This window comes from Acomys minous (genome assembly GCF_964271855.1).
Source record: "Acomys minous genome assembly, chromosome: 3".
Lineage (NCBI taxonomy): Eukaryota > Metazoa > Chordata > Mammalia > Rodentia > Muridae > Acomys > Acomys minous.
This window is the reverse complement of record NC_140485.1, coordinates 56,234,869-56,261,015: the sequence shown is the minus strand read 5'-3', so window position 1 is coordinate 56,261,015 and position 26,147 is coordinate 56,234,869. Positions and strand designations below refer to the sequence as shown.

The 26,147-nt window shown below is 37.3% G+C and overlaps 3 protein-coding genes and 1 pseudogene across 4 annotated transcripts in view; all 4 read right to left on the bottom strand.

The window, feature by feature from the left end:
- Positions 1 to 8,464: 8,464 nt before the first annotated feature.
- On the bottom strand, positions 8,465 to 9,385 carry LOC311593776 (olfactory receptor 4A5-like; the record flags this gene model as incomplete). The annotated part of the gene is made up of 1 exon (XM_084775198.1): positions 8,465 to 9,385. The coding sequence occupies one exon, from the start codon at positions 9,383 to 9,385 to the stop codon at positions 8,465 to 8,467; it is 921 nt and encodes a 306-aa protein (XP_084631324.1).
- A 4,987-nt stretch (positions 9,386 to 14,372) lies between these two features.
- The window catches only part of LOC311593775 (high mobility group protein B2-like), a 529,125-nt pseudogene continuing 517,350 nt past the window's right edge, over positions 14,373 to 26,147 (bottom strand). The window contains exon 4 of the transcript in view: positions 14,373 to 14,473. The product of the transcript in view is annotated as a high mobility group protein B2-like (transcript). The remainder of the gene's footprint in view (positions 14,474 to 26,147) is intronic.
- LOC311593476 (olfactory receptor 4A5-like) lies at positions 19,169 to 20,089 on the bottom strand (the record flags this gene model as incomplete). Its single annotated transcript, XM_084774817.1, has 1 exon — positions 19,169 to 20,089. One exon carries the CDS (start codon positions 20,087 to 20,089, stop codon positions 19,169 to 19,171), a length of 921 nt encoding a protein of 306 aa, XP_084630943.1.
- The window catches only part of LOC311593465 (olfactory receptor 4A5-like), a gene marked incomplete at its 3' end in the record, with an annotated part of 109,578 nt that continues 103,519 nt past the window's right edge, over positions 20,089 to 26,147 (bottom strand). The window contains exon 9 of the mRNA XM_084774807.1: positions 20,089 to 20,292. The remainder of the gene's footprint in view (positions 20,293 to 26,147) is intronic.

The window sequence follows — 26,147 nt, the reverse complement described above, 5'->3', positions numbered from 1 at the left end:
GCCACTCAGGTTCATTCACTTTAGGCCCCACAACAAGCACCTCTGTGCTTCTGACTCATCGTTTGCTCTACAGAGTCAGGGCTAACATCTCCAACCTCTGGTTACATCATTGTTGTTGCTGGTGCTGTTGTCTCATATAAAGTTCCTGAACCCCTGTTTACGACCTCCTAAAATCAAAATAAATAATAGCTATTATTGACAGTGTTTGTTTGTCAATATGAGAGAGGAAAAATCCATCATAATATCTGTTAGTAAGTTATTGACAGGACCCTCCAAGGTGTTATTTGCCCCAATTCAGCCTGAAGAAACCTTAAGAGAATGATTCCCCATTCCCTCTAAGAGGGGGTCGTATAGGTTTCTGTTTCCTCTCTTGGTCTACAAATGCTTATTCTCATTGGGAGGTGGTCATAAGGCATTATCGGTCTTATACAGAGGAAAAAAAATAGGTGAAACTCAGGGACGTCTGAACGAGAGATAAACCTGTTTTTAGGATCCCAAGTGCTGGATCAGAACGGTCTTGTGAGAAAACAGGTGAGGTTAATCCACTCGAAGACCGACCACCTCATGTGGGCGCTTGATTGTTGCCAGCTGAAAAGATCCCGTGAACAGACTCTGGGAGGAGATATGTAAATGAGCCCAGAACTGGAGGATTTTTGGGAGACTTCAGATAGTTTTGGCTGTTCATCGCACCACTTTGAGATGCTCCTAGAGAGAACCACTCGAGGAAAGGCTTCGGGGCTCTGGCTTCTGCTGAGATTCCAGGTTCTGGTTACTCCAGGTTCCAGCAGAAGAAATCCTGCTGATTACGCCAGAGAATCGCTCCTTGGAACTGATATCCTTACGGTTTTGTTATTGTGTTCCTTAATCCTCTTTTAGTGTTGTTTTGGTTAGTCCGGGTTATAAGTGACGTATGCTCGGTTAAAATGTTGTAATAAAAAATATATTGGTTAAGAAAATTGAACCTACAGACATCTCTCTTTTCCTTTGTCTCACACACATAGGTAAGGAGATAGGAAGCTGAAAAGAAATAAAGGGAGACGTAGGAATATAGAGGCAGGATAGAACAAAAGCTAGATGATTGAACCTACTCATAATGAAGGTTACGTCTAAGTCATTGGTATAGAATTTAGTATATTGATACAAAACATGGGCATGTCAAATACTTGTCAGATTTTAGTACAAGAATATGTATCCTAAGTCTAACAGATAGATATTACTCTATCAATATATGAGGTAAAATAGTTGAACAAGGTCTTCAAAAGCCTCAGAGACACACAGAGTATAGCGCTTAAAGTTGTTTTTATAATCCCAAATTTCTTTGACAACAAGACAGGTTAACTCCTGACAACACCCAGCCAACCTCAAAGAAGGTGATAAGCATCAAAGAACCTCCTTATGGAGATGGCTTCAAATGTGGCAAACCAGTCACTGGGCAAAATGTCCTAATTCCAGTCGCAAACAGAATTCTGCCTAAAAATGGGCAGCTTAGATGCAGGCAGAGTCAACAGCCACACTCTGCCAAGACAGGGTAAGTAAGTCCTCAATAGTTCCTGCCCTGCGAATAAGTCTGGCAGAGATATTGGGCCAGAAAGCCGAAGATGAGTCTCCAATGTTATGGAGAGTGTTGGGTGACTGTTCAGGCAGTAAACTGTCTAAGTCAATCTGTACATTTTGGAAGCTGCTAACCCACATTGCTGATTCACTCAGGAATTTAAGTTTAGTTGGTTAGAGGATAAGATCTTTTTAGATCAAGATAAAGAAGTTAAGTTATTAGAGTTGAGATAGGATAGATATTGAATTTCATTCAGAAATTTAGACCCAACATGATAGGAAAGACATTTACTTCAAGCTGGACAACTACAAACAGCCAAACCACTATGAATGTAATATATATAGAACTCAGGATTGTCACATGGTTCTCCCTGCTGTGTGTAGTTTGTTTTATACATGTGTAATAAAATAATTGTATTTAAAAAAAGGAGCTAAGTAAAAAGGAGGACCCTAGAGGGGAAAGTTATTGGCATGAATACAAATAATTGAAAACCACAAATGTATTGAATACATTTTGAGATGCATGATTAAGTTACATTCTTAAAAAATTATATATATATATATATATAGTCATAGGTAAGTACTGGCAATAATTACCTGGGAAATACTGTGTTTTGTCTAGAAATAGAGGGGTTTTGTTCATGTGCATTTAGTAGTTAGTGTAAGGAACATGTAAAGGAAGAATGTGAACTTCACTTTAAAGTCTTCTGTGATGCACCTGTTTGGGCTTCCTAATTATTATGACCAACATCTGAGATAAACAGTTCTTGAATCTATGTACTTGTTGAATAGTATGAGTGTTAAAGTACTCCATGTTCAACAATTTATTTCACATTATTCTAAAACGTTTAACTATTAGCACAATACTTTGCCAGAAAAAGTCTCATTGACTAGTCTAATCAATAACACAAAAGACTGAAAATAGAGCCCCTACACTGTATAACACACTATGAAGCTCACATTTTCAAAGATTTGATAAGACCATTCTGTCATAAGACTATGCTTTTAATTTAAGCTGTCAATTAAATACATTTCTAGAAAAAAGATTACTGTAATTTTACAAACACAGCATTATATTAACAATTTTTAATCTATGTGGCAGTAGATAGTATGGTTTCTGGTCATGGTTTTCTCTGTGTATAGGGATGTACACATTTGTTGAGTCATTTTAAGAATTACTAAAATGCCAAAATATTGTACATATAAAAGCATTTTCTTTGCACTTTATCATACTTGATATGTACAACTTTAAATTATCTAATGTAAATATTTTAAGATAACCACATTTTTGCTATCATACTATGAAATGTAAAATACCAGTAAAATAAAGTTTTACATAAATTAGGTTATCAATATTACACACAACATATATTGAGCAAAGTGAAAAATAACGACCAACCAGGCTTTAAATAAGTATGCTGTGCATATTTTAATTAACTTGTTGTTAATTTGTTGTGTTTCTCAATCTTAATTTTCTGAATCCAGACATCACTTTATATTTGTATCATATTGTCTTTAAGATATGGGTTGCATTTCAGCACATCAAAATAATACTCACTTACTATCCACAGACAGTCACTTCAGTAACTCACATTGGGAGTTGCCTTTCGTAGGGAAAACTATTATCTCTTACTGAGAATGATTATGGGATATGAAGTTGAAAGTACACTTAAGAAGACCATTTCAGCCTACACTTACCAGGAAATTGGGACAGAGGGGAGGACATCCTGTTGGGACTCTAGATGAGAGAAGCATGGGAGAATAGCAAAGTAGAAGGATCCAGAGGGTCCTAGAAATCTACAAGTAGAACATTATGATAGGCAGATCTGGGCCCAGGGGTCTCGCTCAAACTAAGGCACCAGCCAAGGACAATACAGGCAGTAAACTTTAAACCCCTACCCAGATCTAGCCAATGGTCAGAACATTCTCCACAGTTGAGTGGAGAGTGGGGTCTGACTTTCACATGAACTCTGGTGTCTCATATTTAACCATGTCCCCTGGAGGGGGAGACCTGGTGGCACTCAGAGGAAGGATAGCAGGCTACCAACAAGAGACTTGATACCCTATGAGCATATACAGGGGGAGGAAATCCCCCTCAGGAACAGTAATAGGGGAGGGGAATAAGGGGAAAATGGGAGGGAGGGAGGAATGGGAGGATACAAGGGATGGGATAACCATTGAGATGTAACAAGAACAAATTAATAAAAAATTAAAAAAAAAGAAACCTAGGATGGAAAAAAAAACATCTTAACCCTTAAAAAAAAAAAAGACCATTTCAAAAACCCTTAAGTATTATGTCATTGCTTACTGTACAAAGGTAAATGATCATCCTTAGCTACTGAAAATACTTGCATAGAAAAATAAAAATGTCATTTTAGTATAAAATTGGCCTAATTAATGAAAATTAACTTGTCCAAGTCCATTTTTGAGGCTACAAATAAAGTAAGTATAAACCACAAAATGAGTTATGCAAACAAACTGTTTGCTTTTGGACTATTACAGTGAAAGCACAACAACAAAAATACTTTGTTTTACAGGCTAAAAATAGTATCTGTCTGTCTAGTTGCTAAAGTTTTCATATAAACAGAGATACTGCTTTTCATAGAAGTCAGTGATGAGGTTTCTTATGCAGGACAGAAATCTACAGCTTTTCATTCATTCACCATCTTCCTAAGATCATTCTTTCTGACTTAATGTGATGTCTGTATCTCTTCTCGGCCTCACCTAAGACACAAAAACCTTCCAGGCCTTGAGAAGCAGTAATGGATCCAAAGGAACATAACACCTCAAAGACTAAACACCAAGACGCCCACCAGTGTGGCTATAACTGAGTTTTCAGAAATCTCCTGGGTCATATCCTGTCAGAACAGGAAAGCAATTCTCCATTTTTTGTGTAGATAATTTTATAGGAGTAGGCAGCTCTTCATATCATCTCTATTTTCAGTGGAGTAGACTGTTGCATTATTAAAGGTGAGGTTGTAAGGCTGTTTGGAACACATTCAAGTCAAGAAATCTTTCCTGGATAAGTTTATTTTCCTAAATAATCCTTATGGAAAAATGTAGTTGGGCATTACAAAGAGAAAGTAGGCAACTGACAAGTAATATGAAACCTCTACACTATGAAAAGGAAATTTTCAAAAATGAGATAATTAATAGGCTAACAGCTGTAGGTTATAAAAGTATGTAATGTAACCCAAAGAAGGAAACACTCTTAGTCTTTCTTCTGAAACCATGCACCACTGCATAGTTCACTCTCTGACACTGAGAAAGACTCAGACAAAGAAGCTATGAGCCTCCAAAGAGAATTTGTTCTTAAAAAATTGTTATACTTCATGTTGCGAGAGGCAACTAATGAAAGCTAAGAGCAGGAGAAATAGTCTTCCCAAGGAAAGAACACACCAACTGGTTATCCAATACCAAATAATAAGCTCTGAAAATACATACTCTGAAAGTAACATTATATAGACTGAAATGGTTGTACTTGAATTATTTAGGTATGTGTGTGTGTGTGTATGTGTGTGTGTGTGTGTGTGTGTGTAGCTATGTAACAACAATTAATTAAAAAACCATGAACCTGAAAAAGAACAAGTTTACAATCTCAAAAAATAAAAGAAACAATGATGAACAAAAGAAAAAAGAATGAATCATATTTTTTCAAGGTACATTTCAAACTCAAGGTTAAATTCAAGGATTTAGTTTTGACATGTAATAGAACAAAACTCTGTGCCCTTTAATCACCTTTCAAAAATTCTCTATTAAATTAATTCTAATTATATTCTAATCAAATTTATGCTTTGATTTTGATAGACTTGTATCAAGAAACACTTCCATATAGATATATTCTACATTCTTCCTCATGACTTTGTAGCTTATTATTTTAAGACTAGAGACTTTTTCAGTGAGAAGACATATTTTCTTTTACTTAAAATAGATTTTTGTCATAGTGTATATTAGAATTAGAGAGTTCCCTCCATTACTCTTTCTAGTTCCCCAATACCACTATCCTCATCCAGACACACCCCCTTTCTATGTCTCACTACAAAACAAACAGGCATTAAGGGATAATAAAAAAATAAAATATAATATAATAATACGATAAAAAACAAAAAATCAGAATAAGACAAAACAAACAAAAAGAGAAAGAGCCCAAGAGAAGGCACAATAATCGGAGACCTACTCTTTCACACGTTCAATAATCCCATAAGAACACAAAACTGGAAGCCATATTTTATATGCAAAACCAGTTGATAAAGTAATAAGTAAACAGTTAAAGTAAAAATTAAAAAAAGAAAAATCCCTAATATGATATTATGAGACAAGAAGCCTCCAAAGATGCCGTTGAGTTAGTTTTCTATTGACCATCTACTGCTGAGTATGGGGCCTATCCTAAAGAGTAGTTTGTTTCCCCAAGTGAAACTCCCTTGGAAAAAAGTTAACTTCTCTTTGCAAGTAGTTGTCAGTTTGAGATTGCTTCTAGGTCAGGGATAGGAGCACGTGTCCAGCTAGCCTTTCTGCTCTAGAACACTATCTGGTGTAGGCCCATGCAGGCCCAGTTCATGATGCCTCAATATCTGTGAGTTTATGTGTGTGTCAATATGTGTTTAGAAGGCCTTTCTTCCAAATGTCCTCCACCTCTCTGCTTCCCTTTCAACAATGTTCCCTGAGCCTTGAAGGGAGGGAAGCATCTCATTTATGGATGAGTGTTCCAGGTCTCTCAATCTCTGCACTTGGTCTGGCTGTGGCTCTCCGTGTTTGTTCCTATCTGAGTAGGAGGAAGCTTCTCTGATCATGGCTGAGCAAGATACTGATCTATGAGCATAACGGAAAATGTCATTAAAAGTCATTGTGTTGCTATGTTTCTTTAGTAGAAAGGTAGTATTTGGTTTTCCCCAAGCTCTCTGGGCTATCTAGTCTCGGGGTTTTAGTCATCCAAACGCTGCTTTGTATGGGTTCTGTCACATGGACTGGTCTTTAAATCAAATCAGATATTGGCTGTTTACACCCACAGTCTTTGTGTCATCATTGAACTAGCATATTTGGCAGGTGGGACACCATTGTATATTGGATGGTTTGTGGCCACATTGGAGAAGACGTTCTTACTCTATGTGTAGGTAACAATTGACACAATATATTTTACATAGATTTTTTTAAATCTCTGAATTTCTCAATGCTATACATTAAAGAATTTAAAGTGGGAATGATAACTCTATGAAAACACTAATGGATTTATCAACAGGAAAGTTGAAAACATTTCACATACATAAAATACAAGGAACAAAAATCAGGCCAAGCCCTGCTAATGTGAGAGCTAAAAGTGGACACACTTTGTGCTTCCCTTCCTGAACTGTGAGGCTTCACAGAGTTTAGAATGATTCCAAAGAACATTATGAGGAAAAAAAAAAAAGAGCACCATGGCCATAATAAACTTGGATATGGTTGTGTAATATACAACATCCACAGGAGATAGGCTGGCAAGAAGGAAGTAAGTACGTAGGAGAGCCCACAGCGAAGGCTGACAATAACTGTCATCACGGTAAGGTTGCCCAGCATCATTATAATGCTATTACACAACAATATGCAAATAATACTTTTCTTTTTACTGATGAAGAACCTGAGTGAGATGAAAGTTATAAGCACACAATAGTTTAAAGACCCAGACTTTTTACATATATCAATGTACTATTTGTCTCCTGTAGTGAATGCATATAAAAATGTAGATAAAAAAAAAACTCAACAACACTGAGACTGATGCTAAAGTAGTTAGTTTTGGTTACATTTGCAAAGAAACAAACAATCTGAAAAGCTACATGTGAGATACTGAAAAAATTAATTTCTTCACTAGAGAGATCTATTTATTAGGGAATTGTTTATCATAACATCACATCGTAGACTTTGAACATCATAATATTATTTATTTAAAAGCAAAGATAAACAGCAAAACTGCATTAAAGCACAGATGCATTTGTACGTAATGATCCATATTGCAAATACAATCATTATTTAATTTTTGGTTTGTGATCTCCCAAAGTAGATGAAGACTGACAAGATATTAAGTAGGGTTTATTTTACAAAAATTACAAAATAGAATTTTGATTATGCCAATAAATTGCTTTAAAGTATTTAAGTAAAAAATTACAGAGGTATGCAACTTTTAGTAAACAGAATGTTTATACATAGAAGTTTTTTGATAAATTCTTCAACATGTTGACATGAGAGAAATCTATTATTTGAAAAACAATTATTAAATGTGCTAAAAGGTAATAAACGTTATAGAAATATGTGTTCACTTCCATTTAGCCTTATCTTCAAGAAGTAAAAACTGGTTGCAGATGCATATGATCAGTTGAAATTATTGACTGTTGGTGTCATCAGCTAGGCAGAGTTTAACTGCTATTTAAACACTCAAAAATAAAACAGCAGAGATTCTGAAGTAAGGGCTAGGAACCTTCCTAAAGCAACGCATGTTACACAGCCACACAGGTACTGATACATTAGTGAACAATTGCTATCTCAAATGCTTTCCTTTAATTTCTGAAATTTGGGTATCAGTCTTGGTTTTTCTTTTTCATTTGAATATAGAAGACTCAAAATTTCTCAAACTGACTGTTTTCTAGTCTTACTTCAAAACTACCTGAGAAAAGTAAAGTTCAAGATGACTTTGTTTCATTGGTACTTGTAATATGAAAATGATCTTTAACCATTATCACCTTCTAAAGATCCTCTAGGCTCAAAAATTAAGGGCTAAGCATCACAACTACTTTGATTATGATCTCAACTGTAAATTCATTTTCCATGTTCAGTGACTGTAGAATGAAAACATGCTACATGAGTAGAGGACAGCATCCTGTGTTAAACCCCATATCTGGTTTTTAGGTCACAGTTAATAACACACTGAGTGAGGACACACCTTATTTTATGTTGTTTGTGTTTTACACCAAAGCCTTTTTATAGAATTTTTCATCTCAGAATTTCTCAAGGTATATATCAGTGGATTCAGCATGGGACTTACGACTATATAAAACACAGCAATATATTTATCAATAGGAAAGTTGTAGGCAGGTCTAGCATATATAAAAGTACAGGGAGCAAAAAAGCAGACAACCACCATGATGTGGGAGCTGCAGGTAAACAGAGCTTTGCGCCTCCCTTCCTGGCTGTGAGTCTTAACTGAGCTTAAAATGATTCCATAGGAGACTAAGAGAAAGGTGAAAATTCCCACGCATATTACTCCACCATTGGCAATGACAGTGATGCCAAGGAAGTACGTGTCAGTGCATGCAAGTCCCAGCAATGGGTTCATGTCACACATGAAGTGATCAATAACATTGGGACCACAGAAAGGAAGTTTATACACTGTCAAAACTTGAATCATTGAATGTACTAGGCCTCCAACCCCAGCTACCAGCAAAAGGATGACACAAACCTGTTTGTTCATAATGGTCAAATAGTGCAGTGGCTTACAGATGGCCACATAGCGATCATAGGCCATGAATATCAGAAGGAAGACCTCAATACCACCAAAAAAGTGCTCTGCGAAGAGCTGGAACATGCATGCTTTGAAGGAGATGGTCTTTTTATTATATAGTAAGTCTATAATCAAAATTGGTGAGGTGGTATTGCAATAAAAAGCATCCAGGAGTGACAAACAGGCGAGAAAGAAGTACATCGGGGAGTCTAAAGAAGGGCTGGCAATCACCGTCACTGCAATGAGCAGGTTGCCCAGCATAGTCACAATGTACATGAGTGAAAACAAGACAAATAATGCTTTTTGAGCAGCAGGATCCTGAGTAAGGCCCAGAAAGATAAATTCTGTGACGTTGCTGCTCTGTCCCATTGACCTTTGTAGGACACCTGTTTCAAAGATGACAGTTCAAAATAAGACCTGTCCTGAAGTTTGTCTGTGGCCATGAAAAATCATCTTCTCCTCAGCTTTTACAATGATGAGTGTACAGTAGTGAGCCATATGAGTTTTGCTCTCAATAGTCAAGATGGAGCTCCTGTTGATGATCTTATTCCTCCTAGGAAATTGTCCTTGTGTCTGGAAGTACAAGAGCTTATTTTAAGTCACAATGTATCTCTTCTATACTACAGTCAGATCCTTAAACTACTTAACTAAAATGTTACTTTAGGCAAACATGTTAGAAATGTAGGAAAAGGCCCTCAACATACAACTGGAAAGATGGCTCTGTTGTTGACATCACTATTTTTTTCTCAGAGAGAACCTAGTCTAATTTCTGGGATGCACCTAGTGGCAGATAACCATTTGTAACTCCAGTTCCAGTGGGTTCTATGTCTTTTCTGACCTACACAGCACAGACAAGCACTCATGTAAACGTCCCCTGGATGGGGAGGCCTGATGGCACACAGAGGAAGGATAGCAGACTACCAAGAAGAGACTTGATATCCTATAAGCATATACAGGGGGAGGAGGTCCCCCTCAGTCACAGTCATAGGGGAGGGGAGTAGGGGGAAAGCAGGAAGGAGGGAGGAATGGGAGGATACAAGGGATGGGATAACCATTGAGATGTAATATGAATAAAATAATAATATATATAATATTTTTAAAGGTGAGTTATTGAAGCTGCTGTTTTAAAGACAGCACATATAAAGCAAGATTGAGATTTCTATGCATATCCACCTCATTGATGCCGTTGCACTATTAGACAATAAATGCACTTATTAAGGTTTGCAATCTTCACGACCTTCATTAAATTGAAAAAGATATCTTTAAAATGTGTCTTGTAACTACACAACTGTTCAGCACAGTGATGTTTTATGGCATTAGTTCCTCTAACTCGACCTGCCAGGTGCTTCGGGAGTTTTAATCCTGTTTATTTTACCCTTGCCTAGACTTGTTCTTAACACACTATGCTCACTTGTACCAATATTGTAACTGGTCTGCTACTAAGTGTTACTGCAACCAACAACTGCAGCTGAAACTACTTTACTATTAGAAACCTTGAATTGCTTAGTTAACGAAAGAGTGGAATGTAGTAACTGCAAAGAGAAGAAAAGAGTGGATCTTTGCCATACATATATGACCTTCTAGGTAGGGAGTTACCAAACTGAAGTTCAGCATTCAGTTTCCCCAAAACCACACTAAAGGAGAAACTCTTTATTTAGTGAAAGAAAAGCGGGTCTCATCATTTTCTAGAGATAACTACAAATATACCTCCTTCTACACTGAAAAGCAAAAGGATTCAAAGAGATGCAGTCAGAATAATTTCCAGTGACTATCAAAAGAGTAGTAGTGCAGCCTTACCTCTTTCTGGTCTACCTAAATTATTTTGAAATGTACAGAGTGTTGCAAACATTTCTAAGCTATGACAGTTCTTGAAAACTTGTTACCATTGGCAAATGAGATTTGATAACTAAATAATAATTTTAGTTCTCCTCTTGAGTAGTATCCAGAGAGGTCCTTGGATACTCTTGCTATGAGCTGTCATCACTGGTAAATGATACGAACTCTTGTGCTGTGTGGCTTATGTTGTAGTTTCTGGTACATTTCTCTGCAATGCTATTGTAATATGCTTAGATATACTTTCTCTAATATTTTGTGGTGGTAGAGGTTGTGGTGGTGGTGGTGGTTCCATATATAATGGTCTTAAAGTGCTTCTCAATACCTGATAAAATCAACATAGATGATAGTAGTTATCAATTTTTTTTATCATCTCCTATTACCAAAAAGAATAGATCATCTCAATCTTCCACTTAATAAGAATGATTGGCATGGACCAGGAAATATATTGTATGTATATATGTTTATGTGGGTGAATGTGTGTGTGTGCAGGCAAAACATATATGAATATATATTAAATTGAATTAACAGTACAGTTAGATTATGAAACTTATAAGCATTAGGAATTATGTATCTATATCTATCTATCTATCTATCTATCTATCTATCTATCTATCTATCTATCTACCTATCTATGTTTATCTCCTAAAATATTTTCTTAGGCAGAGGTGTATCCTGTCTAGAGCAAGAAGCATCTGTTCACATAGTGAGTAAAGCCTGGCTTTACTCAGACGCTGACTATGATGCTCTTTCTGTGTGGATCATTCCCCTTACTGTCAACATCTGATCCCGGAGATCTGCGCTTCCAGAATCTACAGACTGAGGACAGCACACCTGTGGAATGACATGAGTAAAATATTCTATGTGTACTGTTTGTGCTTTCACATTTCACCTTCCACAATCTCAGTGCTTCTTTATCTATCAGTGCTATACTTCCCTGGGATAAATTTACTATTTCTCGGCTTAATATTTTATAATACTGCAAAAAGGGTTCATTAAACTACATATTGTACTGTAAAAAGCATCTGAGGTTTTGACAGTATGGAAAATATTGGACTAGGTATACTGTATTTCCATAAAAACATAGTACATTTCTAGAAAAATAATTTTTAGTTTAAGATCATAGTAGTATGTTATATGTGAATCTAGGTGGCAGTAGAGGTGGCAGTCTCTGATCGTGGATTTCCCTCTGTATATGTCCTAACATCTTTATAGTTATCAATTTAACATTCACACATGAAATCCCACAAGAATCCTCCATAACAGAAAGAAACACATTTCCCTTGTAATCTAATATACCTGGTACATGAGACCAAAATGTCCTGTATATATATACATTTTAAACTACATTTCTTTAGTTACATGTCATATGCAATGTAACACACATGAATCAATGTTAAATAAATAAACTGAATTTGCATGGTTAGCCTTGTAACAGACAAATCTCACTTAACTAGGTAGAAAACAAACACCAGTCAAGTATATAATTAATCAAAACTATGTTTGTTCTGAATAATTTCTGTGGTAATAAACATTTTCCAGTTCAGACAAATGTATGGGGGTATCTAATTTTCAAAATATGAGTTGTACTTCATGTATTGCAAAAATATTGACCTACTGTGCGTACACCATTAGCTCAAGAACTTGAATATTGGGCTTATTGGCAGATTTCTCATTCATGGAGAAATTAATTGCCCTTTTTACTGTCAATGATTGCAGCTGATAAATTGTTAATATACTTATAAAAATTTATATAAAGGCCTTTAAATATAATGTCAATACTTACTGTACAAGGCTAATGGAACATTGTGACTTGTCATGAATTTTTTTTGTAGAAAAATGAAGATGCTATCGTTTGCACAAGTATGAATGAAATTGGCCTATTTTGTGGAAAAAACTTTCGACCCCAGGGTTGAAGATACTATTAAGCAGAAGATTTTAAAAGAATTTTAAAATCTGTTACCTGAATTTTTCTCCCTGTTGTAAATTATGGGGACAAGAGACTTCACATGAAGGGTTTACGGTAACTTCCATGTGACTCTCTTCTGTAGTTCTGTGTAATGATGGGCAGGCTGAGGTTTGCCCATATATACAGCAGTGATGCAGTATTCCCCTGAGAAGAGGAAAATGTCTTCAGCCCCTCATTCACTAAAAACGCATCTTGTAATACTTTCCTCACTTTCTGAAACCATGACCCCATGGATCCACACATTCATCTCAAAGCTACTGAGACTATCCATGGATAAATAAGATTATACAGGCAGCTCTGAGGTCAAGATAAATTATTTGTTAAAATATTGGAACAAATTCAAATGAAGAAATCTCTCCTGGAAAGGTTTGTTTCCTTGAATAGTCTCTAGGGAGAAAACACTTGGCTAATACAACAACAAAAGCAGTTAATTGTCAAGTGACATGTACTTTACTATAAAAAGAATATTTCCAAAGTAAGACAATTAGTAAACTACTGCTATAAATTGTTATACAATTATTGCTATAAAATACTTAGATGAGGCAAGTGATAAGTGAGCCAGAGTAAAGATGAAGGCATCTTTATGCCATGGCCCAGCCTCACCTCAGCAGAGCACTGCCTCACTCCACCTTCTGTCCAAGAAGCTCTGAGGCTCTGAGGAAATGTTAAACTGCATAATCTGTTGTAGATGACAACAAAATTCTCGATAAACAGGCAGTTATGCTGCTGCACATTTGAATGGAGTAGAGACATTTGAACGATGACAGAATCTCTATGGAGCTTTAGTGAATTTAGTCCATGCATTTGATCCTTTATTCTAATCCATTTTTAGTAGAATAACAGTTTCTGTCCAAAAGAAATCAGTCACCCCGGTGACTAGAGCTCCCAGTGTATGCTTGTCTCTATAACTATGTGGCCATTCACATCACTGAGCACATTTTATCATGTTTTTAGTTGTACAGGGATCCTTTTGTTACAGAAGCCTCATAGGTTCCTCTAAAAAGTAACTATTTCAGCCTAACTAATATACAGATAAATTTAACAACCTCCAACATGCATAACTATACTTACTACTATGTCTCTGTCACTGGGAAGTTTAAAAAGATACATTAAGTGTATATTTAATATGGGAGAACATTCTACCATGATCAAATTTCTGGCAGTTTGATTATTACTTAAAGATAAAGACATTATACATTTCACATTTTTTTCCCTTATTGAAATCCAGCCTCGACATCAATGGTGGAAAACTGAGGTGGGACATGAATCCTGTGGCTGGCGGGCTAGTGACTCTGTAGACTTTCTCTGAGGGCAACCTTCCAGGCCGGAACTGATAGTTACAGGCAATAGCTTCCACTCATGGTGGAAAGCTGGGGCTAGGGCTGATGGATCGTAGTGGGGGGCTTCCACTGATGGTGGCAAGAGTCTAAAAAAGAAAGGGAGAGAAACAGAGAAGAGAACCATGCACACACGCACGCACGCACGCACGCACGCACGCACGCACGCACGCACCCACGCACTTGAGAAAGTAAGGCAGACTCCAGCAGGTAGGCCTCAACAAGCTGCTGCTTCTTTCTTTTCTTCTTCTTCTTCTTCTTCTTCTTCTTCTTCTTCTTCTTCTTCTTCTTCTTCTTCTTCTTCTTCTTCTTCTTCCTCTATTATCTTCTTATTTTCATCCTTATCCTTATTCTCACAGTTTTTATGTCCCCCAAAATTTTCAAGCCGTATAAAAATCGCATGTATTTACATTCTCTCTCTATATAAATAAATGTTTACAATGGATATATGCAAGAAAATCCTGTTCTCCAATACCTTCACATGATCAAATGTTTACATATTATGGGTGAGAAAAAAACATGAATATCAAGTTATATCCAAGAACCCACATACATTTGTACATAAGCAACTTGTTATATATTAACAGCGTATAAGCAAGCAAGGGAATTACTCAGCCAGCTCTTCATTACTGGTAGGCTGCAATTTGCAGTTACAAAGAAGGAATCAATCATCTTAAGAAGTAATCTTGGAAAGATCTTAAAAGAATCACAAATCTAAACTCATATATGAGAATAATCAACCACTTCTACTTTATGTTCTAAGAGTGCTCATCTACTCATTAATATGTTTTATTAAATCATATCAGGAAGCTGAGGGCAGAAAAATGGAGTAAGGAAATCAATCGTCATCTCAGTCACCAGCCCAGCTTGAAAGAGTCATGTCATCCAACGCTACTATGGGCCATTGTTCTTGCTTTGCCAACCTCAAAAAGACCCTTAGCTCTACTAATAAGAGTGTGCTTTTTTTTTTTTTTAACTTCAATCGTCCCCTAAGATTTCCTGTGTCAAGGCCACTAGCAAAAACATCTTTACCTAACCTTGTTGAACAATCTATTTTTCCAAATTCTTTCTAAGGGTAACGATCATTGTTAACAATCTACATCTGCAGGTTGTTTTCAGAGATGGTGGTTGAATCATTAATTTGCTCCAGCAACAATGCCTGAAAGAGATCAAGCATTGTTATTGCGTATACCAATGGTACTGCCCAGTGAGGGGCTGGAAGTCCCCACTCACACAATTCATATATTAAGGGGATTATAAGGACCGCAAAGGTAACAAGCAGAGCTATGCTCCATAACAGCATGAAGTCCTCAGGACACCTACTTGCCAACCGTGAGTTGCTAACCGGTGGCCGCATTACATGAGTTCTAGAGCTGTTTTGCTGTTCCCTTTGCATGGACCCTGGCATTTTCCATATCATAATGTCTAGTGTATTGTTATACTTTATTGTATACATATGTTTTTTTAACAATTTATTCAGATTACATCCCAATTGTTATCTCCTAACCCATATCTTCCTATCCCCCTACTCCTTTTAGTCCTATTCCCCTTCCCTAGACCTCTGATAGGGGACACCCCCTCCCTCACCGTATGACCACAGCCTATCAGGTCACATCTGGATAGCCTGCTTCCCTTTCTTCGAAGTGCCACAAGGCCACCCCACCAATGGGGAGTGGTCAAATTGGAGGCACCAGAGTTCATGTCAGAGTCAATCCCTGCTCTCCCCACAACCGTGGAGAATGAGCTGTTTACTGTCTAGATCTGAACAGGGGAGTCTAGGTTTACTGCATGCATTGTCGTGGGTTGGTGAATCAGTTTGTGCAGTCCCCCTGGGCTTAGGTCTGCCAGCCTCGATGGTCTTCTTGTCGGGCTCCTGGGCCCTCTGGTCCTTCCACATCCACATTCTCTTTCCCTTCAACTGAATTCAAAGAATTGCTGGTGGTTATTCCTTTTCTGAATGAATTTGCTGTATCAGATGGGACAAGCGCATTCCAATGAGAGTAATGCATTGCAGATGCAGATGTTTACCCGAAAATTCCTACTTGTTTGATAACTTTATGAATTTCTTAACAACTTTAATGCAAACAAGCCACACAACAATCCAGAAAAATATATTGACCTTAATAATATTGAAAATAAAATAGGAAGTATGAGTCAATCACCAAGCATATACTAGAAAATGTGGGCAATTAAAACTCAACATGGCAGCTTCTTTCAAAATACACTTTAAGCTGAAAAAAAGGGGAGATATTGTTGTTGTCTTCTGAATATGATGGTGGAATAGTAGCAATGTTTAAAGAGTGACAGATAAAAGATACAGAAACTTGGAACCACAGAAGCTCTACCACCCAGCCAAACAGCCACAACTCTCTTAGTGCTCAAGAATTGACCAGTCATCAATCACTCATTATGCTGGAGAAAACTCTCTGAGCTTTATGTATTCATGGACACCAGCCACAGATCACTTTTTTTTAATGGTTTCACATAAAATTTTTTATTACACATGTATAAGACAAACTACATACAGCAGGGAGAACCATGTGACAATCATGAGAATAATGAGTTCTATACATGTTACATTCATAGTGACTTGGTCATCTGCATTCGTCTTGTTTGAAGTAAGTGTTTTTTCTGTCTTGTTGGGTCTACATTTCCGAATGAAATTCAATATTTATCCTATCTCAACTCTAATAGCTTAAGTTCTTTATTTTGATCTAAAACGATCTTGTCCCCTAACCAACTAAGCTTGGTTGTAAAACTATACTATCTTGTCTTCAATGCCTCTCAGAGACTTGAGAAGGAATAAAACTTAAAATCCTGAGTGAACCAGCAGTGCAGGTTAGCAGCTCACTACTCTATATTCTAAGGATAGACAAATGTGGTGGTTAACTGATTAAGTTTGTAGAAAGCTACAGGAATGGCATCAGAAAGGTACAAAATTACTTTCAGTAATTTTCAAAAAGGGTAAGCCTTTATAAAATTCAGAAGTAAGCTATATATACCAGACGGTGGTGTGATTATTTGTAAATGATGAAAGTTGTAAGCACACATTTGTTTACAGGTACAGACTAGTTCTTATGTATATCAATGCACTATTTGTCTTTTCTAGTGAAATAATATAAAGTTATAGATAACCAAACAGCTATTCTGGAATTTTGTCAGCTTTGCAAAGAAGCAAACAATATGAAAAGCTACATGTGAGGTACTAAAGAAAACATAATTTCTTCACTGGAGCAATCTATTAATTATGAATATGTTTTTCATAATATCATGTTGTAGACTTTGAATATCATAATGATTATTTAAAAGCAAGAATACAAAGCAAAAGCATATCAAAGCACAGATGCAACTGCATATGCTGTATATTGCAATTAAAATACTCTTATATTTTCTTTGGTTTGTGACCTCCCAAATTGGATGAAGACTGAGAAGAAATTTAGTTAGATTTTTAGCAGAAGTCACAAAGTGAAATTTTGATTATGCCAAAATAAATTGCTTTAAAGTATCTAAGTAAAATGTTCAAGTGGAATACAAGTTTTAGTAAACATAGTATTTATCCACAACATGTTTTTGATAAATTCTTCACCAACATGAAGACAACATGACAGATACTTATTATTTAAAAATTTAAATATTAGATGTATTAACATGTAATAAATATTATAGAAATATGTGTTCAATTCTGCTTAGCTTCATTCTCAAGAAGTAAAATCATGTTGCAGCTACATACGATCAGTGGAATTGTTTCCTGCTGATGTCATCAGCTAGGTACTATTTCATGGTTATCTTTTAAAAATTTTTTTAGTTTTGGTTGTGAGCCTAGCCTTTAACGGCTGAGCCACCTCTCTGCCTCACATTTGACCATGTCCCCTGAAGGGGGAGACCTGGTGGCACTCAGAGGAAGGACAGCAGGTTACCAAGAAGAGATTTGATACTCTATGAGCATATATAGGGGGAGGCAATCTCCCTCAGGAACAGTCAAAGGGGAGGGGAATAAGGGGAAAATGGGAGGGAGGGACGAATGGGAGGATACAAGGGATGGGATGACCATTGAGATGTAACAAGAATAAATTAATAAAAAATTTTTTAAAAATTTATTTGTTCACTTTACATCTCAGTGACATTTCCATGCTTACTCTCCTCCTGGTTCTTCCACTGAGGCCAACCAACGCAGCTCAGTTAGGGGAAGGTGATCCAAAAGCAGGCAACAGACTCCATGTCAGAGAAAGGCTTCACCTAGCAGCTGATCAAAACAAATACTGGGACCCACAATCAAAGATTAGGATGATCTTGGGAGTATTGTGTGTGTGTGTGTGTGTGTGTGTGTGTGTGTGTGTGTGTGTGTGTGTGTGAGAGAGAGAGAGAGAGAGAGAGAGAGAGAGAGAGAGAGAGAGAGAGAGAGAGAGAGAGAGAGAGAGAGAGAGATGGGGAATAGAAGGACCCTGAGGAGACAAGAGCTCCGCAAAAAGGCACCAGAGTCAACTAACCTATGCCCAGGAAGACTTGCCAGGATGGAAGTGCCTTCCAAAGAGCACAAATGGAGACCCTCAGGAAGAGAGACTCATTCCTAAAGCAATGTATATAAGAAAGCCACGGAAGTCCACTATACCGATATATTAGTTAACAACTGCTATCTCAAAAAATTTCTGTTAATCATGAAATTTGGGCTTCAGTCTTGTGAATATGGGTAATTGAGAATTTCCCATGATGATTTTTTTCTAGTCTCACTTCAAAGTTACCTGAGAAAAATAAAATTCAAGGTGACTTTGTTTCATTGGTACTTGTAAAATGAAGAGTCTCACAATGGTTTTCATCGTCTGAATCTTCTCTAGGCATATGCCTGAGAGCTACGGCTCACAACCAGTTCTATCACAATCTCAACTGAAAATTTATTCATTTTCAATGACTTTGTATAATGAAAATATGCTACATGAGAAGAGGACAGCGTCTTGTGCTAACCTCATATCTGGTTTTCAGTTCACAGTTAATAACACATTGAGTTATTAATCTTGTTTATGTGATTAGTGTTTTACACCAGACCTTTTTAATAGAATTTTTCATTTCTGAATTTCTCAAGGTATATATCAGTGGATTCAACATGGGACTTACAACTGTATAAAACACAGCAATATATTTATCAATAGGAAAGGTAGAGACGGGTCTAGCATATATAAAAATACAAGGAGCAAAAAAGCAGACAACCACCATGATGTGGGAGCTGCAGGTGGACAGGGCTTTACGCCTCCCTTCCTGGCTATGAGTCTTAAGAGAGTTTAAAATGATTCCATAGGAGACTAAGAGAAAGGTGAAAATTCCCACGCATATTACTCCACCATTGGCAATGACAGTGATGCCAAGGAAGTACGTGTCAGTGCATGCAAGTCCCAGCAATGGGTTCATGTCACACATGAAGTGATCAATAACGTTGGGACCACAGAAAGGAAGTTTATACACTGTCAAAACTTGAATCATTGAATGTACTAGGCCTCCAACCCCAGCTACCAGCAAAAGGATGACACAAACCTGTTTGTTCATAATGGTCAAATAGTGCAGTGGCTTACAGATGGCCACATAGCGATCATAGGCCATGAATACCAGAAGAAAGACCTCAACACCACCAAATAAATGTTCTACAAAGAGCTGGAACATGCATGCTTTGAAGGAGATGGACTTTTTATTATATAATAAGTCTATAATCAAATTTGGTGAGATGGTATTGCAATAAAAAGCATCCAGGAGTGACAAACAGGCAAGAAAGAAGTACATCGGGGAGTCTAAAGAAGGGCTGGCAATCACCGTCACTGCAATGAGCAGGTTGCCCAGCATAGTCACAACGTAGATGAGCGAAAACAAGACAAATAATGCTTTTTGAGCAGCAGGATCTTGAGTAAGGCCCAGAAAAATAAATTCTGTGACATTGCTGCTCTGTCCCATTGACCTTTTTAGGAGGCCTGTTTCAAAGATGACAGTTCAAATTAAGACCTGTCCTGAAGTTTGTCTGTGGCCACGAAAAATCACCATCCCCTCTGCTTTTAGAATGTTGAACACACAGTGGTGAGCATTCTGAGTTTTTCTTCCAATAGTCAGGGTGGAGCTCCTCTAGATGATTCTATTCCTCCTCGGAAATTGTCCTGTGTCTGGATGTACAAGAGCTTAGTTTAAGTCTCAATGTATCTCTATACTACAGTCATGTACTTAAACTCCATATACAAATGCATGTATGCACAATATTTTCCTATGCAGAGGTGTATCCTGTCTAGAAGCAAGAAGCATCTGTTCACATAGTTGTCAGAGTTAGGTAGGACACGTGAAACAAAGCCTGGCTTTATCCAGACGCTGACTATGATGCTCTTTCTGTGTGGATCATTCCCCTTACTGTCAACAGCTGATCCCGGAGATCTGCGCTTCCAGAATCTACAGTCTGAGGACAGCACACCTGTGGAATGACATGAGTAAAATATTCTATGTGTACTGTTTGTGCGTTCACATTTCACCTTCCACAATCTCAGTGCTTCTTTATCTATCAGTGCTATACTTCCCTGGGATAAATTTACTATTTCTCGGCTTAATATTTTATAATACTGCAAAAAGGGTTCATTAAACTACATATTGTACTGTAAAAAGCATCTGAGGTTTTGACAGTATGGAAAATATTGGACTAGGTATACTGTATTTCCATAAAAACATAGTACATTTCTAGAAAAATAATTTTTAGTTTAAGATCATAGTAGTATGTTATATGTGAATCTAGGTGGCAGTAGAGGTGGCAGTCTCTGATCAGGGATTTCCCTCTGTATATGTCCTAACATCTTTATAGTTATCAATTTAACATTCACACATGAAATCCCACAAGAATCCTCCAGAACAGAAATAAACACATTTCCCTTGTAATCTAATATACCTGGTACATGAGACCAAAATGTCCTGTATATATATACATTATAAACTACATTTCTTTAGTTACATGTCATATGCAATGTAACACACATGAATCAATGTTAAATAAATAAACTGAATTTGCATGGTTAGCCTTGTAACAGATAAATCTCACTTAACTAGGTAGAAAACAAACACCAGTCAAGTATATAATTAATCAAAACCATGTTTGTTCTGAATAATTTCTGTGGTAATAAACATTTTCCAGTTCAGACAAATGTATGGGGAGTATCTAATTTTCAAAATATGAGTTGTACTTCATGTATTGCAAAAATATTGACCTACTGTGCGTACACCATTAGCTCAAGAACTTGAATATTGGGCTTCTTGGCAGATTTCTCATTCATGGAGAAATTAATTGCCCTTTTTACTGTCAATGACTGCAGCGGATAAAATTGTTAATATACTTATAAAAATTTATATAAAGGCCTTTAAATATAATGCCAATACTTACTGTACAAGGCTAATGGAACATTGTGACTTGTCATGAATTTTTTTTGTAGAAAAATGAAGATGCTATCATTTGCACAAGTATGAATGAAATTGGCCTATTTTGTGGAAATAAACTTTCGAAACCCAAGGTTGAAGATACTATTAAGCAGAAGATTTTAAAAGAATTTTAAAATCTGTTACCTGAACTTTTCTCCCTGTTGTAAATTATGGGGACAAGAGACTTCACATGAAGGGTTTACGGTAACTTCCATGTGACTCTCTTCTGTAGTTCTGTGTAATGATGGGCAGGCTGAGGTTTGCCCCATATATACAGCAGTGATGCAGTATTCCCCTGAGAAGAGGAAAATGTCTTCAGCCCCTCATTCACTAAAAACGCATCTTGTAATACTTTCCTCACTTTCTGAAACCATGACCCCATGGATCCACACATTCATCTCAAAGCTACTGAGACTATCCATGGATAAATAAGATTATACAGGCAGCTCTGAGGTCAAGATAAATTATTTGTTAAAATATTGGAACAAATTCAAATGAATAAATCTCTCCTGGAAAGGTTTGTTTCCTTGAATAGTCTCTAGGGAGAAAACACTTGGCTAATACAACAACAAAAGCAGTTAATTGTCAAGTGACATGGACTTTACTATAAAAAGAACATTTCCAAAGTAAGACAATTAGTAAACTACTGCTATAAATTGTTATACAATTATTGCTATAAAATACTTAGATGAGGCAAGTGATAAGTGAGCCAGAGTAAAGATGAAGGCGTCTCTATGCCATGGCCCAGCCTCACCTCAGCAGAGCACTGCCTCACTCCACCTTCTGTCCAAGAAGCTCTGAGGCTCTGAGAAAATGTTGAACTGCATAATCTGTTGTAGTTGACAACAAAATTCTTGATAAACAGGCAGTTATGCTGCTACACATTTGAATGGAGTAGAGACATTTGAACGATGACAGAATCTCTATGGAGCTTTAGTGAATTTAGTCCATGCATTTGATCCTTTATTCTAATCCATTTTTAGTTGAATAACAGTTTCTGTCCAAAAGAAGTCAGTCACCCCAGTGACTAGAGCTCCCAGTGTATGCTTGTCTCTATAACTATGTTGCCATTCACATCACTGAGCACATTTTATCATGTTTTTAGTTGTACAGGGATCCTTTTGTTACAGAAGCCTCATAGGTTCCACTAAAAAGTAACTATTTCAGCCTAACTAATATACAGATAAATTTAACAACCTCCAACATGCATAACTATACTTACTACTGTGTCTCTCTGACTGGGAAGTTTAAAAAGATACATTAAGTGTATATTTAATATGGGAGAACATTCTACCATGATCAAATTTCTGGCAGTTTGATTATTACTTAAAGATAAAGACATTATACATTTCACATTTTTTCCCTTATTGAAATCCAGCCTCGACATCAATTGGGGAAAACTGAGGTGGGACATGAATCCTGTGGCTAGCGGGCTAGTGACTTTGTAGACTTTCTCTGAGGGCAACCTTCCAGGCTGGAACTGATAGTTACAGGCAATAACTTCCACTCATGGTGGAAAGCTGGGGCTAGGGCTGATGGATCGTAGTGGGGGCTTTCACTGATGGTGGCAAGAGTCTAATAAAGAAAGGGAGAGAAACAGAGAAAAGAACCATGCACACACACGCACGCACGCACGCACGCACGCGCGCACTTGACAAAGTAAGAGAGACTCCAGCAGGTAGGCTTCAACAAGCTGCTGCTTCTTTCTTTTCTTCTTCTTCTTCTTCTTCTTCTTCTTCTTCTTCTTCTTCTTCTTCTTCTTCTTCTTCTTCTTCTTCTTCTTCTTCTTCTTCTTCTTCTCCTCCTCCTCCTCCTCCTCCTCCTCCTCCTCTTCTTCTTCTTTTATTATCTTCTTATTTTCATTCTTATCCTTATTCTCACAGTTTTTATGCCCCCCAAAATTTTCAAGCCGTATAAAAATCGCATGTATTTACATTCTCTCTATATATAAATAAATGTTTACAATGGATATATGCAAGAAAATCATGTTCTCCAATACCTTCACATGATCAAAAATTTTACATATTATGGGTGAGAAACAAACATGAATATCAAGTTATATCCAAGAACCCACATACATTTGTACATAAGCAACTTGTTATATATTAACAGAGTATAAGCAAACAAGGAAATTACTCAGCCAGCTCTTCTTTACTAGTAGGCTGCAATTTGCAGATACAAAGAAGGATTCAATCATCTTAAGAAGTAATCTTGGAAAGATCTTAAAAGAATCACAAATCTAAACTCATATATGAAAATAATCAACCACTTCTATTTTATGTTCTAAGAGTGCTCATCTACTCATTAATTTGTTTTTTTATTAAATCATATCAGGAAGCTGAGGGCAGAAAAATGGAGTAAGGAAATCAATCGTCATCTCAGTCACCAGCCCAGCTTGAAAGAGTCACGTCATCCAAGGCTGCTATGGGCCATTGTTCTTGCTTTGCCAACCTCAAAAAGACCCTTAGCTCTACTAATAAGAGTGTGCTTTCTTTTAACTTCAATTATCCCCTAAGATTTCCTGCATCAAGGCCAATAGCAAAAACATCTTTACCTTACTTTGCTGAACAATCTATTTTTCCTTAAAACTTTCTACGTCAGAGCCACTAGCAAAAACATCTTTACCTAACCTTGTTGAACAATCTATTTTTCCAAATTCTTTCTAAGGGTAACGATCATTGTTAACAATCTACATCTGTAGGTTGTTTTCAAAGGTGGTGGTTGAATCATTAATCTGCTCCAGCAGCAATGCCTGAAAGAGATCAAGCATTGTTATTGCGTATACCAATGATACTGCCCAGTGAGGGGCTGGAAGTCCCCTTTATAGGACTCACACAATTCATATATTAAGAAGATTATAAGGACCGCAAAGGTAACAAGCAGAGCTATGCCCCATAACAGCATGAAGTCCTCAGGACACCTACTTCTTGGGGTTATGTCTGGTCAAGACACACCCATCATGAGTTGCTAACCAGTGGGCCACAGTCCATGAGTTCTTGAGCTGCTTTGCTGTTCCTTCTGCTCGGACACTGGCATTTTCTATATCATAATGTCTAGTGTATTTTTATACTTTATTGGATACATATGTTTTTTAACAATTTATTCAGATTACATCCCAATTGTTATCCCCTAACCCATATCTTCCTATTCCCCTACTCCCTTTAGCCCTATTCCCCTTCCCTAGACCTTTGACAGAAGGAGACACCCCTCCCCCACCATATGACCACAGCCTATCAGGTCACATCTGGATAGCCTGCTTCCCTTTCTTCGGAGTGCTACCAGGCCTCCCCACCAATGGGAAGTGGTCAAATTGGTGGCACCAGAGTTCATGCCAGAGTCAGTCCCAGCTCTCCCCACAACCGTGGAGGATGAGCTGTTCACTGTCTAGGTCTGAACAGGGGAGTCTAGGTTTACTACATGCATTGTCCTGGGTTGGTGGATCAGTTTGTGCAGTCCCCCTGGGTTTAGGTCTGCCAGCCTCGATGGTCTTCTTGTGGGGCTCCTGGGCCCTCTGGTCCTTCCACATCCACATTCTCTTTCCCTCCAACTGAATTCAAATAATTTCTGGTGCTTATTCCTTTTCTGAATGGTGTTACTGTATCAGATGGTGCAAGCGCATTCCAATGAGAGTAATGCATTGCAGATGCAGATGTTTACCCGAAAATTCCTACTTGTTTGATTACTTTATGAATTTCTTAACAACTTTTATGCAAATAAGCCATACTACAATCCAGAAAATATATTGAGCTTAATAATATTGAAAATAGGCAGATTTGGGCTCAGGGGTCCCGCTCAAACTAAGGCACCAGCCAAGGACAATACAGGCGGTAAACCTTAAACCCCTACCCAGATCTAGCCAATGGACAGAACACTCTCCACAGTAGAGTGGAGAGTGGGATATTACTTTCTCACTTACTCTGGTGCCTCTCCTTTGACCATGTCCCCTGGAGGGGGAGACCTGGTGGCACTCAGAGGAAGGACAGCAGGTTACCAAGAAGAGACTTGATACCCTATGAACATATACAGGGGGAGGTAATCCCCCTCAGGAACAGTCATAGGGGAGGGGAATAAGGGGAAAAGAGGAGGGAGGGAAGAATGGGAGGATACAAGAGATGGGATAACCATTGAGATGTAACAAGAATAAATTAATAAAGGAGCAAAAAAAAAGAAAAAAAAAGAAAATAAAATATGAAGTATGAGTCAATCACCAAGCATATACTAGAAAATATAGGCAATTAAAACTCAACATGGCAGCTTCTTTCAAAATACACTTTAAGCTGAAAGAAGGGGAGATATTGTTATCTTCTGAATATGATGGTGGAATAGAAGCCATGTTTAAAGAGCAACAGATAAAGACACAGAAACTTGGAACCACAGAAGCTCTACCACCCAGCCAAAGAGCCACAACTCTCTTAGTGCTCAAGAATTGACCAGTCATCAATCACTCATTATGCTGGAGAAAACTCCCTGAACTTTATGTATTCATTGACACCAGCCACAGATCACTACTCTATATTCTAAGGATAGACAAATGTGGTGGTTAACTGATTAAGTTTGTAGAAAGCTA